This window comes from Sciurus carolinensis, chromosome 5, assembly GCF_902686445.1.
Source record: "Sciurus carolinensis chromosome 5, mSciCar1.2, whole genome shotgun sequence".
In the NCBI taxonomy this organism is placed as follows: domain Eukaryota; kingdom Metazoa; phylum Chordata; class Mammalia; order Rodentia; family Sciuridae; genus Sciurus; species Sciurus carolinensis.
Genome location: NC_062217.1, coordinates 121502688 through 121515126, shown reverse-complemented (window position 1 = coordinate 121515126; position 12439 = coordinate 121502688). Strand labels below are relative to the sequence as shown.

Sequence of the window (12439 nt, the reverse complement as noted above, 5' to 3'; positions counted from 1 at the left end):
AGGACGTCCTATGGGCCATGGTGGCCCCTTCCCTTGCCTCTCTCTGACTGGTGGGAAGCACAGAGCCTGCACATAGCAGGTGCTTCATAAAGCTGACTGGTAGCTCCACAAATGTGGACAAGCCCTGACCTGGGGGACACTGAGTGAGGACCTCAGGAGACCAACGAATAGGGAAGTTCTTGCCCTCTCTGTTCACCACCTACAGGGACGCCCCTCTACCACCCTAACGTAAGGTGGAAGAAGAAAAGAACACTCTGGATAATAGAGAAGGGAGAGGTACAGCCAGCCAAGGAACCCAGAGCACCTTCCCAGGGCCTTGGCATCTGAGCCATGGGAACAGATGGGGAAGAAGGGTTTCAGGCAGAGGGCCCAATATGGGTGATGGGCAGGGAGAGCAGAGGCATCCATGGAGGGCCCTGAGAAGACCCTGGAAGGCCTGCGGGGGGCCTGGTTCCCAGTTCCCAGCTCAGCCCTTCTCCAGCTGTATCTTCCTTCCACAACGGCTCGGCTGTTTCTCAGAGACAGTTTTTCCAGAACTGGAGGGTGACTCTGCTCGTGGGGTTCTGCCCGAGGGTCTGAGTAGTGTTTCCTTCCCTGCAACGCCACCCTCCCCTGCACCATCTTGAGCAGCAGCTACAGCCCTCGAAGACTCTGGCCACCCCTGGCTTCCCTCCTCTGCTCTCCATCTTGGTGGGGTCTCTACTGAACCACTCATCAGAAACCCATCTTTCTCCTCTTTTGAAATATTTTAGAATCTCAGGTGATTGATGTCTCAAGTCGCCTGTGTGGGGTCATGGGTGGAAGGGACATGGGGTGGGGGGCCTGATAGGGAAGGTGGCAAACTTTACCATGCTGGCCAGTGTTCCTGAGCATTTGGGGATCCTTGGGGAGCCCCCATGTGCCAGGTGGTTGAAGCTGTGTTGCTTATTCTCCAGTAATAATGGAGGCCACTGTGAGACGCGACTGCTACCTCCATGTTTGCTCAGGAAGCTCTACTGCCATGGGCTGCAGGCCCACTCACGCTTTGTTATTGAGGGTTATGAAGCACACGCAAGCCACACGCAGGCCACATGCATGCCACACACAGTTCTGCAACCCCAAGTCCATGCATAGTTCTGTCCCAGAGGAATAACCCTGCAGGTGGGGCACTTGTGTGCCAGTGTCAGGTCCCCCAGGCGCTCACCTCTCAGTGGAATCAAAAGATTTTAGGGTGTCAGAGCTTGAGGGGCCATGGAGACCACTCACATCTAACTTCTTTGTTTGATGCTTGGGACATTGAGACCTGAGGTGAGTTGCCCAAGGTCAGACAGTTGGCAGCTGAGAGAACCAGAGACCGAATGTCTGCACTTGCTGCCCAGCACCGGGTGGGTGGTTTGGGGGGCCTGATGGGGCAGGCTGAGCGTGGGGAAAAAGGCTGTCCCTTCCTTGGGCAAGGCAAGGCTTCCTGTGGCCCACATGACTACAGCTTCGTAAGTTGCCCATCTTGGGAGAGTCATTATTTGGGCCTGGATGAACCTGTCACTGCCACCCACAGGGCATTGGGTCAGTCTTTGCCAAGCTAGATGTTTGCATATCTGGAGGTGGAAAATGCTGGGCAACACGTGTCCCCCCTGTGGCAGAGAACACGGCAAGAGGTACTGGGACCAGAGAGAAACCATGGGAGGCAAGGGCTGCAAGACAGTTTGCCAAAGTTTTCCCCAACATGGTGGCTGTCCGCCAGCAGGCAAGGGTTGGTGCGTCTCTGACTCCTTGTTGCTCCCCATATGGAGCCAAAGACTTTAACCTCCATGTGCCCTTGGGGCCCCCAGCCTCTCTACGTCTGTCCCCCATTTCTCCTGCAATTACCCTCACCTCCCATCCCCCCACCAGATAATTCCCCCTTTCTATTGTCCTGGTCCTCTGAGCATTAGCACTGATGTCCAGTGACTCTGCAAACTGTGGGCCACTTGTCTTCCTACTCCTAACCTCCCTGCACCGTCCTGGACACAGAATTAAGGACACAAGTGGAGAAGACTGGGCTGCGGGTAGAGGCTGGAGTCAGGAGCCACTGTAACGGAGGGGAGGGTTCCTGGCAGAGAGACCCAGGGACCTCAACTGCATAGGGAGATAACGTGCTTATGGACTCGGGGCTAAACCTCAGTAGCCTGCAGCCCACTGGGCAGGACAGTAGGGGGGCTATAAGCAGGCTGAGGACGGTTTGAAGTGATGTGTGGGACTGCACCTCAGTAATGGCGAGGACATCTCCTGCCCAGGCAGGGCGTCCCTGCCACCACCGTCCACCTATTTTTCCTTGGCTCTGACTTTGAAACTTCTTTCTACATATTTTTCTACTTTCTTGCATGTATCCCATCAGTGACTTAGTCCTTTGCCGTGTTAGCTGAGATGTGGTAAGTCAATGGGCACCCCCGGTCTGAAACAGGAGAGAGGATTCTGTGAGCCCAGACTCCGCAGGGCAATCAGCTGCAGTCTCAGCTGAGGTTGCCATGCAGCTGTGATGGCTCCAACCAGAGCCCCCAAAGCCATCAGATGGCGGGTTCAGAGCGCAGGCAACTTTGATTTCTCAGGTCCTCCCCTGGGGTGGAGGGGTGTCGGCCCCGGAGATGGGACAACCTGCAGAGTCAGGATGAGGGTGGATTTCAAGGAGCGGAGCACATGACAGGCCACGTTATGACTTTCAGAGCTCCTGGGCACTTTTTCCTCCTTATGGGTTACTTCCTACATAAAAATCATGTTTATGACTGTTTGTAGAAAGACAAATACAGTCCAGACTGGAGTCATTGTTCTGTATTCACTTTCCCCCCTTCTGAATCTAAAAGCATTGAACATTAAAATATTTTGGAGGCCCCTAAAAGAACTGTAGTTCCAGTTCAGTGGCCACTGTATCCGAGGGGGAAGCTGCCCTGGGTGGGGTCGTGGGTGTCTGGCTCAGGCTGAGAAGTGTCCCTGACTTGGGATGAGCTGGAACATGCCACATGCCTCTGTGGAAAAAGCACCTGGGGCCAGCGGGAGGTGTGGGGCCTGGGTGGCTGCATGCTCCTGCCTCCTGGGAAGGGGACAGATGAGCTCCATTTGTGTCCACAGGGATCAATTCTAGCTCAACAGCTTTACTTTGGAAACAAAGAAACTGAGACTCAGAGGAGGCAGTGATCTGGTTTCCAAAATAACAGAGTGGCCAGAGAGAGAGAGAGAGAGAGAGAGAGAGAGAGAGAGAGAGAGAGAGAGAAACACTAGGACTGCCCCTGGGGTCTGGGCAGCCTAAGTCAGTGAGCCTGCGTGACCCCCAGCCGGGCAGGGCTCTCCGGAATGCGAAGCCCTCTGATGCAGAGCCTGTGTGTGGACGCTTTCAGTTTCCCTTGTGCCGAGTGTGAAGAAAAGATGTCAATATAAAATGCAAAATGTGCACACGATGGGCGTGTGTGTTGAAGCTCCCAGGGTCGTTGGTTGTTTTGGAGCCCTCTGGAAGCACCGATTTGTTGTAAAATAGCTAACAATAAACCTGCACGCTGCACCAGAGTGATTCCTCGTCCTTAAAGCAGGTGTTCTGAGACCTGTATGAAGCAGCAAGCTATGAATGGAAAGCGCTACAACGCTTTTAAAAAATATAAAACAACTTCAGCCCAGCCCTATCTGGCCTGCATCTGGTGAATTTTCTAACTATTTGCTGGAGTAGAACAGAGCATAAAGTGAAGCCTCTTCCCTGGCTAGCTGTGTGTGGACCCTCACATTCCCATAAGCCAACAATGTGACCTGCAGTAGCCGGTGGTAGTGAGGGTAACTCAAAAGACAAAAACAAAAAAAGCAAAAAATTCCACCAAAACCTAAAAGCACATGGCCCCTTTGTGTTCCTGGAGGTCTGGGGCACAAATGAACCCTCTTGCTTAAATGGCTCTGGGATGAACTTGGGAGATGGTATAATAGACGTTGCCTCATGGAGAACCCTCCCTCTCTCGCTGGATTTAACATTTCAAAACATTGCTCCATACTTCTGAGGACCCCTGCTTCTGGGATTTCCTGCTTGCACAAGAAAGACTGTTAAGTGATTAATCAGGATTGTGAATTGCCATGTTTCATTTCTTTTTCTTTTTAATAATGAAAATCCACAAGAGTTTACAATATTCTTAGATACATCTAGTCTGGCAAACATCACGGACCTCCACGTTGATGTGAATCCACACATAAGCTAGCAGCACCTCGGTGCTGGCTGGCTCCCTTTGGCACTGGAACACAATAATTTATTAAGCTTTGAAACTTAATAAGTGTGCACAAATATCATGCAAACATTAGGGCCGTACTCACAAACAGAAAGTGTATTAGAGACACAGACTTACACAAACATTTTGTAAACCAAAGGGAAGGGGTTATTTTCTGTACAAAATATGCAGGTTTCTCTCTCTCTCTCTCTCTCTCTCTCTTTTAATAATCTGTAAGATGTATCATACTTCTGGCATTTTCAAAAAGTGAAAACTGTATAAAAATAAATATTCTATGTACAAAACACACACAGGCCAATCCAAGGTTAGAGGCATCACTGCAAAATAAAACCAAAACAATGTTCAGTTAGTTTCAGGGGGTCTGTGGATGCTTCCTTCCTCGTAGAAAGGGGGTGTACCTCTTTCTAAATTGCATGGTAGCTCTTGATAGGGAAAGTGGGGAATCATAAACTTCTAGTGGGAAGAAGCTCAGTGGACTTCAAGCACCCTGAGGGTGAGAAACCCATCTTCACCTTCCTGTCATTTCCCCTGTGCCCAACAGAGGGCACTCTCTGAGCTGTCTTGGAGGCCCGGCTGATTACAGCGTGGTCCCAGAGGGAATTCACCATTTGAATGAACAAAGGGCCTCCAGTTGCTTCCTAAGGTATCATGGTCCTTTATGTTTATTTTTATTTTTTTGCAGTACTGGAGGATGAACCCAGGGATGCTCTACCATTGAGTTACATCGTCAGGTCTTTATAATTTTTATTTTGAGACAGGGTCTCCTGTCAGCTGGCCTTGACCTTGCCATCCTCCTTCCTCAGCCTTGAATGTCGCTGGGATCACAAGCCTGTGCCACCATGCTTGGCTCTGTTGTAGTTCTAGATAGTGGCTGTTGTTCCTCTGTTAAGCTCAAGTATTTCTATCTCCTGACTACTGGCAGCAAACTTAAACAAGAAGATCTCTTTTTTAGGGGGCGAACGCCTGGGTCTTCCTGGACATACTTCTGGCCTGCTTCTGTGACATTTTAACTAGGTCATGTCGGAACTGGAGAAGAGGGTGAAGGGTGGTGTGAGGGGCAGATTCCTGGGGAGGCCCTTGAACGTTGGCCTTTTCCTGTCCTTGGTTAGGGGCACTTCGGGTACCCTGGCGAGTGGTATTCAACCTGGGACATAAGGCCTCCAGGGTTTCACTGCTTTACCCAACCCTGTGAGCCAGTGAGCATCTGAGCATCGTCACAGCACAGGGGACTTATTTGTCTCCTTGCACGTGCGTGAGGCCGCCCAGCTGCTGCTACTTGTGCCAGGGATGAAGGTAAGCTTCGGGATCTCCAAGCCGGTTGCCTTTAGGCGGGGCATCCTGTCCCTTTGGGTGTGGTGGCTGAGTGGAGAGCTCATGGAAGAGCCGACTCTATGGTCTCAGGCTGCTTCAATGATGGCAGAGGCCAAGGCCAGTGAGAATAAGTGAAGTATCATTGTTGGTGGGGATTCTGGGAACCCAGGAGAGGCTGGGCTGCAGATGGCGGCTCTGAGAGCTGAAGTTCAAGGGGAGGCACAGAGTGGTGAGCCAGGCCATCCAGAGGCATAGAAGCCATGTGAGCTTAGAGTTTAGGCAACGTAGATGTTTTACGTCTGGATAAATGCCATTATGTGGCTTAAATGAGCTCATCTGAATGCCATGAGAGCAGGCATTGTTAATCTATTTCAAAACACGGCCTGGAGCTCCTACTTCTGGGTGGCTACATGGAAATCCCATGCATTGGGGCTTGCTGACACCTTAGAAAGCATCTTGGAATGTTCTCTGACGGCAGCAGTGCCTGGGATGTTTAACAGGCACCCTGCCTTTGAAGTAGGGCTTTGTCCCACCCTTGTCTTCCTGCCTCATCTGCAGAAAGACAGAATGGGAACCGCAAACTTTAGGGCACTACTGGGGAGGGGGCAGTACACCTATGTCCCCGAGGCAGCACAAGCCTCTGAGAAGCTTACCTTGTTCCAGCAGCCCTGGACTGGTAAACCATCTTCACCCTGCAAGGAGAAGGGAAGGAGAGCCTCAGACTCAGACCAAGCAAGCAGGGTAGGGGTAAAAAGGACCACAAAACATTCCAGCAACTGATCAGACACGGCCCACCCACTTTGGCCTATTTCTTCTCTCTACTCGAGGTCAGTAGGTATGTTTCCCATACCTTGCAAGGGTATGGGAAACAGATGTGGCTGTTTTTGTTTTGACTTTGACATTGGCTGAGGTCCCATGTACCTGCAGTGTAAGGACAAGAGGCACTGTCCTAACCTGTGGGGTCAGCAAGCACAGATGTCCCTGAGTGCCCTGAGAGGGCAGTCTCTGCTCTAGCTCTGTAAAGTGCTGGCTGCTCAAGTCACCTAGCACTTGGACCTCAATTTCTTCATCTGCAAAACCTGGGCAAGCAGAGCTGAAGGCACTGTCCTGGCCCACACACTCTCCAATCTCTTACTTGTCTCTCTAGAGGAGGACTTCTAGACAGTTCCGATTGATGGTGGGTGGGCCAGGGTCAGGCAGCCTCAGGGGTATTGCAGCATGACCCAGAGAGGCCTTCAGCTAGGGAACAAAGGTTTCTGACCCCCCTTTAGGCACCGCGGGGTATTTGGGGCAACATGGTGGAGCAGAGTGGGTAGCAACAGCTCGTTGCTGGTGACAACCACGGAGTGCCCTGTAACCGCAGGATGTTCTGTCCACAGTTACAATCTTCCTGAGTCTCTTGGCCTAACGTCCTGGCCTTTCTGGCATGGCCTGGGGAACCTCAACATCTTCTAGAGGCAAGGCGGCCGGGCAGGGGGAGGTGGTGAAGCTGAACCCAGGGCAGGCCCAGGAAGGCAGCCCAGACTCCAGGGTTTCAGGCTTCAGGGCGGAGACAGAGGTAGACACAGGTTTAGGGGACTGGAGCAAGTGCTCAGTCTTCAGGGAGGGTGGACGGGACTCCTCTGTGCCCTGGGCCCACGTCCCCTACCCACAGCATGGAAGCACTCATCACCTGCCATTCAGCAGCGCGGGCCCTGACTGGACGCCAAAGTCTAGTTATCTTGTACTAAAAGTCATGATGGACAGCTCCCCTGTCCCCAGGGTCACAAGAACACAATGCCGGAGGCGGGATGGGGAACAAGAAAGGGAAGCTATGGGCATTCCACAGAAAATTAATAAGCAAATGACATGCGGTTATGGGATGTTATTGGAGAAAACGCCACTCTGTGGAAATGGTTCAGTAAGGATGCCCTTCCTTTCCCCTCTGCGATGGGAGGGGACAGCAGAGGTGCGTCCCACAGTGTCGTGGTGACCTTTGCCCCCTTCCCAGCCCTCCAGGCCGCGCTGTGGCACTCTGCACAGGGACTGTCGCATGGACATTGGAGGGCCAGCTGGCAGAGAAGAGGAAGCAATGTGCAGGGAGGAGCAGGGTGGCCAGGGTGGTGGTCACGGAGCTGAGGGTTCTCAGGTGATGGAGGGGTTGCAGCCCAGGGCTGACGCACCATGGTTAAGAACCGCGTCTGCGCGCGCAGGACGGCGGGGTCAGGGAGGGCGCTCCTATGCATGTGTGTCCTTTGCTCGTTTTTGTCGCACACGCTGGTTCTAAAATGTCCCTAGTGTCCTTCAAGAGGCCTTATCATTACCCATATTTTTCTAAACTATTTTCATTCAAGAATTCCCGAGTGACTCCAGGGCGGGGTGAGGCTGGGCATCCACATGAAATCAACTCCAGCGCTCAGCCCTCCTGGGGAGGCGCAGGGCCAGCTGGAACCTCTTGGACCAATCCCCTTGGAATCGAGGGTCACCTTCTTCTCTTGTAGTTAGTTAAGAGGATCACGTGGAGATTCAGAGTGTCCCTGCCTGTAGAGGCACTGGGACAGGTTGGAGTGCAGCCTCTTAGCCGGCCTCCTGCTTGGGAGTGGGGTCTCTGGCCGTCTCCCCACCTCCTCCCTGTTCCATCCCCCCAGACTCTTCGGTGGGAGCCCCTGGAAGATGTGGGATGGGGACCTCAAGTGTGGGTCTTGTAGTGTCTTCAGGGATTTAAATGAGGACAAACCGTTTGGGATCTGAACACCTGATTTTGGTGTTCGCCTAGTTCTGATGGCGTCACTTAGACAAGGACCCAGACTGGAAGAAGAGGCAGGGAGCCCCTTCTCCACCACAGTTGTAGGCTGTCTCAGCCTACGTCTAGAAGCAAGTCCACCTGTCCCCTGCCAAACTGCCAGGGGGTGGAATGGCGGGGGAGTGGGGGCCACGTGTTCAGCCAGCGCACAGGAAGAAAAGAAGTCACAGTTCTAAGAACCCAGCCAGAGGATGCTCTTTTCTGTCTGGGCTCGGTTGGCAGATCTGCCTAGAAGCACTGGGCAACGAGGATCAGATGCAGCCCAAACTGGCCTCAGGGTGAAGCAGACCAGGTACCCCCACCCAAGAGACCCTTGTCATAATTAAGCTTCTCCAGAGACCCTCATCAACATTGTTCTTATTAACAGAATAGCAGCAAAAATTTCTGCTAAGAACTCGGTGTGGCTTGGAACTTCCTATTTTCTGTACGGGCCAAGTGCTGTGTCTTGCAAAAGCTAAGTTTGCCCGCTAACTTGATGATGTACAAGAATTGTTACTTCTGCTTTTTGTGGTAAAGACTTGTGAAAACTCTGTCTAGTCTAAAAAAATGGAACAAAAATCACTTGTCATGTAAACCTTCAAACCCCTCCTCCCACTGGGTATAGAGTTCAAAGAATTTCCAGACTCATGGTCCAGAGATTTTTTTCCTTTTAGGCACAAGCTTTCTCTGGACTGCTATAGCCCATGAACCTGCTTCCTGCTAATTCCTCAGGTGTCCACCCTCGTGTGTCCTACATCAAGGGTGGAGGATGCTGGATCAAGGTGATGTGCTGCAGAAGCCGCTGCAGGGGAGGCCAAGAAAACACCCCAGCAAACTTCGCATGCAAGAGGGCAGTATGGCTGGGTGCCCCAGGGTACAGGGCGACCCTTGGTGTCTACAGACACCTCAGGAAGTGGGAACTGGGAGGAAGGAAGAGGAGTAGGGGGGCACACAGGTACAAACCACACACGTAGGGAAGCCCAAATTGGCCATGCAGGCAAGAAAGGGTGGTGCCATACCAATGGGCAGGGGGCATCCAGTCCGTCCAGCCCTGGTAACCCTGGTTCCCCTTTCTCTCCTTTAAAACCTCGGTGTCCCTGTTCATGAAACCAACCACGATGATTATTTAGGTCAAGGCTGACCAACTCCACGTGTGGAGTGGAGAGGCGCAGTCCTACCCTGGCCAGGATGCAGGACCCTTGAGGCACCTACGGATAAGGGCAAGATCCTAGCTGATCCCCCATCTCCAAGTTTGCCCTCGGGAGAGTTCACTGTGGGCCCTCTGCACTGACCCACTCCTCCCTCTACAGACCCCCACAGAGCAATCACAGGTAACCTTCAGCTTCAGCCCATCATAATTTTTAGAACCTTCAAATGGATTGAAAGGCGCTTGGGAAGCCTGGCAGATGCGCCACATATCTTTAGATCCTGGTTCATTTGGACTGGCTTCCCGTGGGGTGTCTTGTCTTCCGATCCTGGTCGTCTGCTTTCTAGGTTTTAGCTGACTGGCGAGTGTTGCAAGGCTTTGTGGGGAGAAGCCCCTGGTCTGGCCTCATTCTGCCCAGAGTATCAGTGACTCTCAGGAGATGCTAACTCTGGTGTCCTGCATCCTGACCCAGAGGAGATTCAGACAACAAAACTGCTGGCCACAGAAGTGGCCCAAACAAAGAAGGCAAATTCATGACTCCCAAAGGCTACAAGGGCTCCCAAAGCCACACTGGAACCAAGAGCCAAGGCCTCCGCCCCAAATTCCTCTCCTCTTGGTTTCTTCACTTCTGAGCATCAATTGTTCTGCATCTTCAAAGGAAGAGGATTCAAAGGAAAGGGATTTAGCCTTAATTATTTGCAGCTGTGGTTTTAAGGCAACACCAACAGCCACGGGATTCCAAGTGCACATTACTCTGCAGCTCAGTGTCGTCTATTTGCCTTCTTTGTTTCCAGCTTGCAGATCTCAAGAAAAAACCAGAACAATGCAAGTGAGAAATGAAAACATACCAGTGGACAGGGGGCATCTAATCCAGGTGCTCCTTGGTCTCCCTTATCCCCTTTAGGCCCCCTAGATCCTTTCTTCCCCCTTTCCCCCTGTAAGTAATGGTTTAGTTCAAGGAAAAGAAAAAACAAAACAAAACATCAAAACTTTAGGGTCATTCATATGTTAAGGTTAGAGACAGAAAAAGCAAATGAAAGAGAAAAGTAGATGCTCTTAATTAGATAGTGCCTCCAGCAGGATGTGGGGTCAATCCCCGCCTCCCTGCTTGAAGCACCTGAGAGTTGGACCCAGGAAGGTGGGGGGACAGGGAGGAAAGGGGGGCCAGAGGCAGGGGGCACCTTCAAGCCAGAGGTGGTGGGAAGTGGGGACTGAAGATGCTGATGCCCAGAGAGGGTCTGAGATGAACTGGATGATAAAGGGACATCACCTTCCCTCTGTTGGAGGGTCCATTTTTGAGGGCCTTTGGGCTGATAAACTTTTGTTCCCATTAGTTTTCAGCCCTCTGATATTCTACAGGGGCCAAGGTGATTTTAGGTGGAGCCTTGGGTGTGCACCTGCTGGTGTGTGTGAGTGCAGCGTGCAGGTCCGTGCTTGTGCCCGTAGGTGTGCATGCGTGTGCACCTGTGTGTGTTCTCAGTGGGGTCCTTCCATCTGGTGTGCGTCTGGTTCACATGGGTGTGAAATCAGATGGTGTTCTTGTATACTTCGTTTTGTTATAGACAGCTATTTGTGGATGGGCATGTTGGTTCAAGGAATTCATTTCTTTCTGAAAAGCTTCAGGAAATGTCATCTTTCTAAACTGAGCCCTATTTTTTTCTTTTTACATGTCAGGGTTCATCTAAAGAAGGGCGGCGGGAAATTTTTAAAAGGGAATTATCAAGTAGGGCATGACTGTACATGCCAACAATCTCAGTGACTCAGGAGACTGAGGCAGGAGGATCACAAGTTCAAGACCAGCCTCAGCAATTTAGTGAGACTGTCTCAATACAATGAAAAAGACGGCGGGGGGTGCTGGCTAGGGATGTAGCTCAGGGGTAGAGCCCCCTGGATTCAATCCCTGATAAAAAATATATAAAAAAAGAATCAACATTGTACTGAACTTGAATTTGGATTTTCATATGTTGTTTCCTTAAAAGTGGCCAAGTATGTCCCTTGAGAGTCTTCTCAGGAACTCTCTTGGGAAGACTGGTTATTGAATGCTTAGGGATTTGCACAGGGTTTCTCTTGTATGTAGATCAGAAGAAAGGCTTGGAATGAGAGCTAATTCTGCCAACTGTCGGGGTTCTGACTTTGGGAAGCTACACAACCTGAGTCTTGGTTTGGTACCTGTAAAATGGGTACAAAATACCCATGTCAAAGATTTGTTGTGAGATCTTTGTGCATGTTATATGCTTAATAATATTAGCATATTGTGTGTACTCAGTAGGTGATAGTTGCTAATAATAATAATAATGACTATTATTTCCTGATAGTCAATAATAGGAACTAAAGTTGCTGCCAGAGGCAAACCTTGGTGTCAGAGTTTCGTGTCTGCAGTATTCCTGCAGAGGCAAGCTGCATGGTCTTAAGTTTGTTAGAAGGAGGTTGATTTTAAAAATACTTCTGATGTTTCCCTGGATTTTTGTAAATTGCCCAAATTTCTTGATTCCAGAGGTTTCTTCAATTGGCACAATGCATTATTCTAAGTGAATTAGAAAATGACATGTATTTAAAACTGTGTATGTGCATACTAGGTACAATCCCCTTGGCTCTAGGACACGTCCACCAACAAGAACGTCATAGCATAAGCAATTCCCAAATGGTAGATAAGCTCTTTGGAGGGGAAACCCTGGTGTGCCTTGGAGTGTGGGCCCCCATTCTTTTTGAATCATGAGATCAGTGGGCAAAGCTGCCCAGAGGCGGGAGATTCCAGGCCCTGGATGATTTGCCGGAGGGTAACAGGATGGATCCTGTGTTCAACTTGATAAGGGTCACTTGGGGGCACCATGTTCTGAGCCTGTAAAGGTGTCGACTAGGAGCTTTGCCTGCATCCTCCCTGTCCCCCAGCTGCAGTGAGGGACAGAAGAAGCCCTGCAGAAGGGATTCTAACTGGTAAGGGGTACAGGGGCACATAAAGTCAAGTGCAGAGATTTTTAAAATAATAGATGTATGAAATTGATTTCAGAG

General features: G+C 50.9%; 1 protein-coding gene across 1 annotated transcript in view; it reads right to left on the bottom strand.

The window, feature by feature from the left end:
- Positions 1 to 4076: 4076 nt before the first annotated feature.
- The window catches only part of Col13a1 (collagen type XIII alpha 1 chain), a 140494-nt gene continuing 132131 nt past the window's right edge, over positions 4077 to 12439 (bottom strand). The window contains exons 39-41 of the mRNA XM_047553785.1: positions 10279 to 10365; positions 6176 to 6214; positions 4077 to 4528 (exon numbers count right to left, since the gene is read on the bottom strand). Coding sequence (XP_047409741.1) covers positions 4526 to 4528; positions 6176 to 6214; positions 10279 to 10365 — 129 coding nt within the window. The 3' untranslated portion in view covers positions 4077 to 4525. The remainder of the gene's footprint in view (positions 4529 to 6175; positions 6215 to 10278; positions 10366 to 12439) is intronic.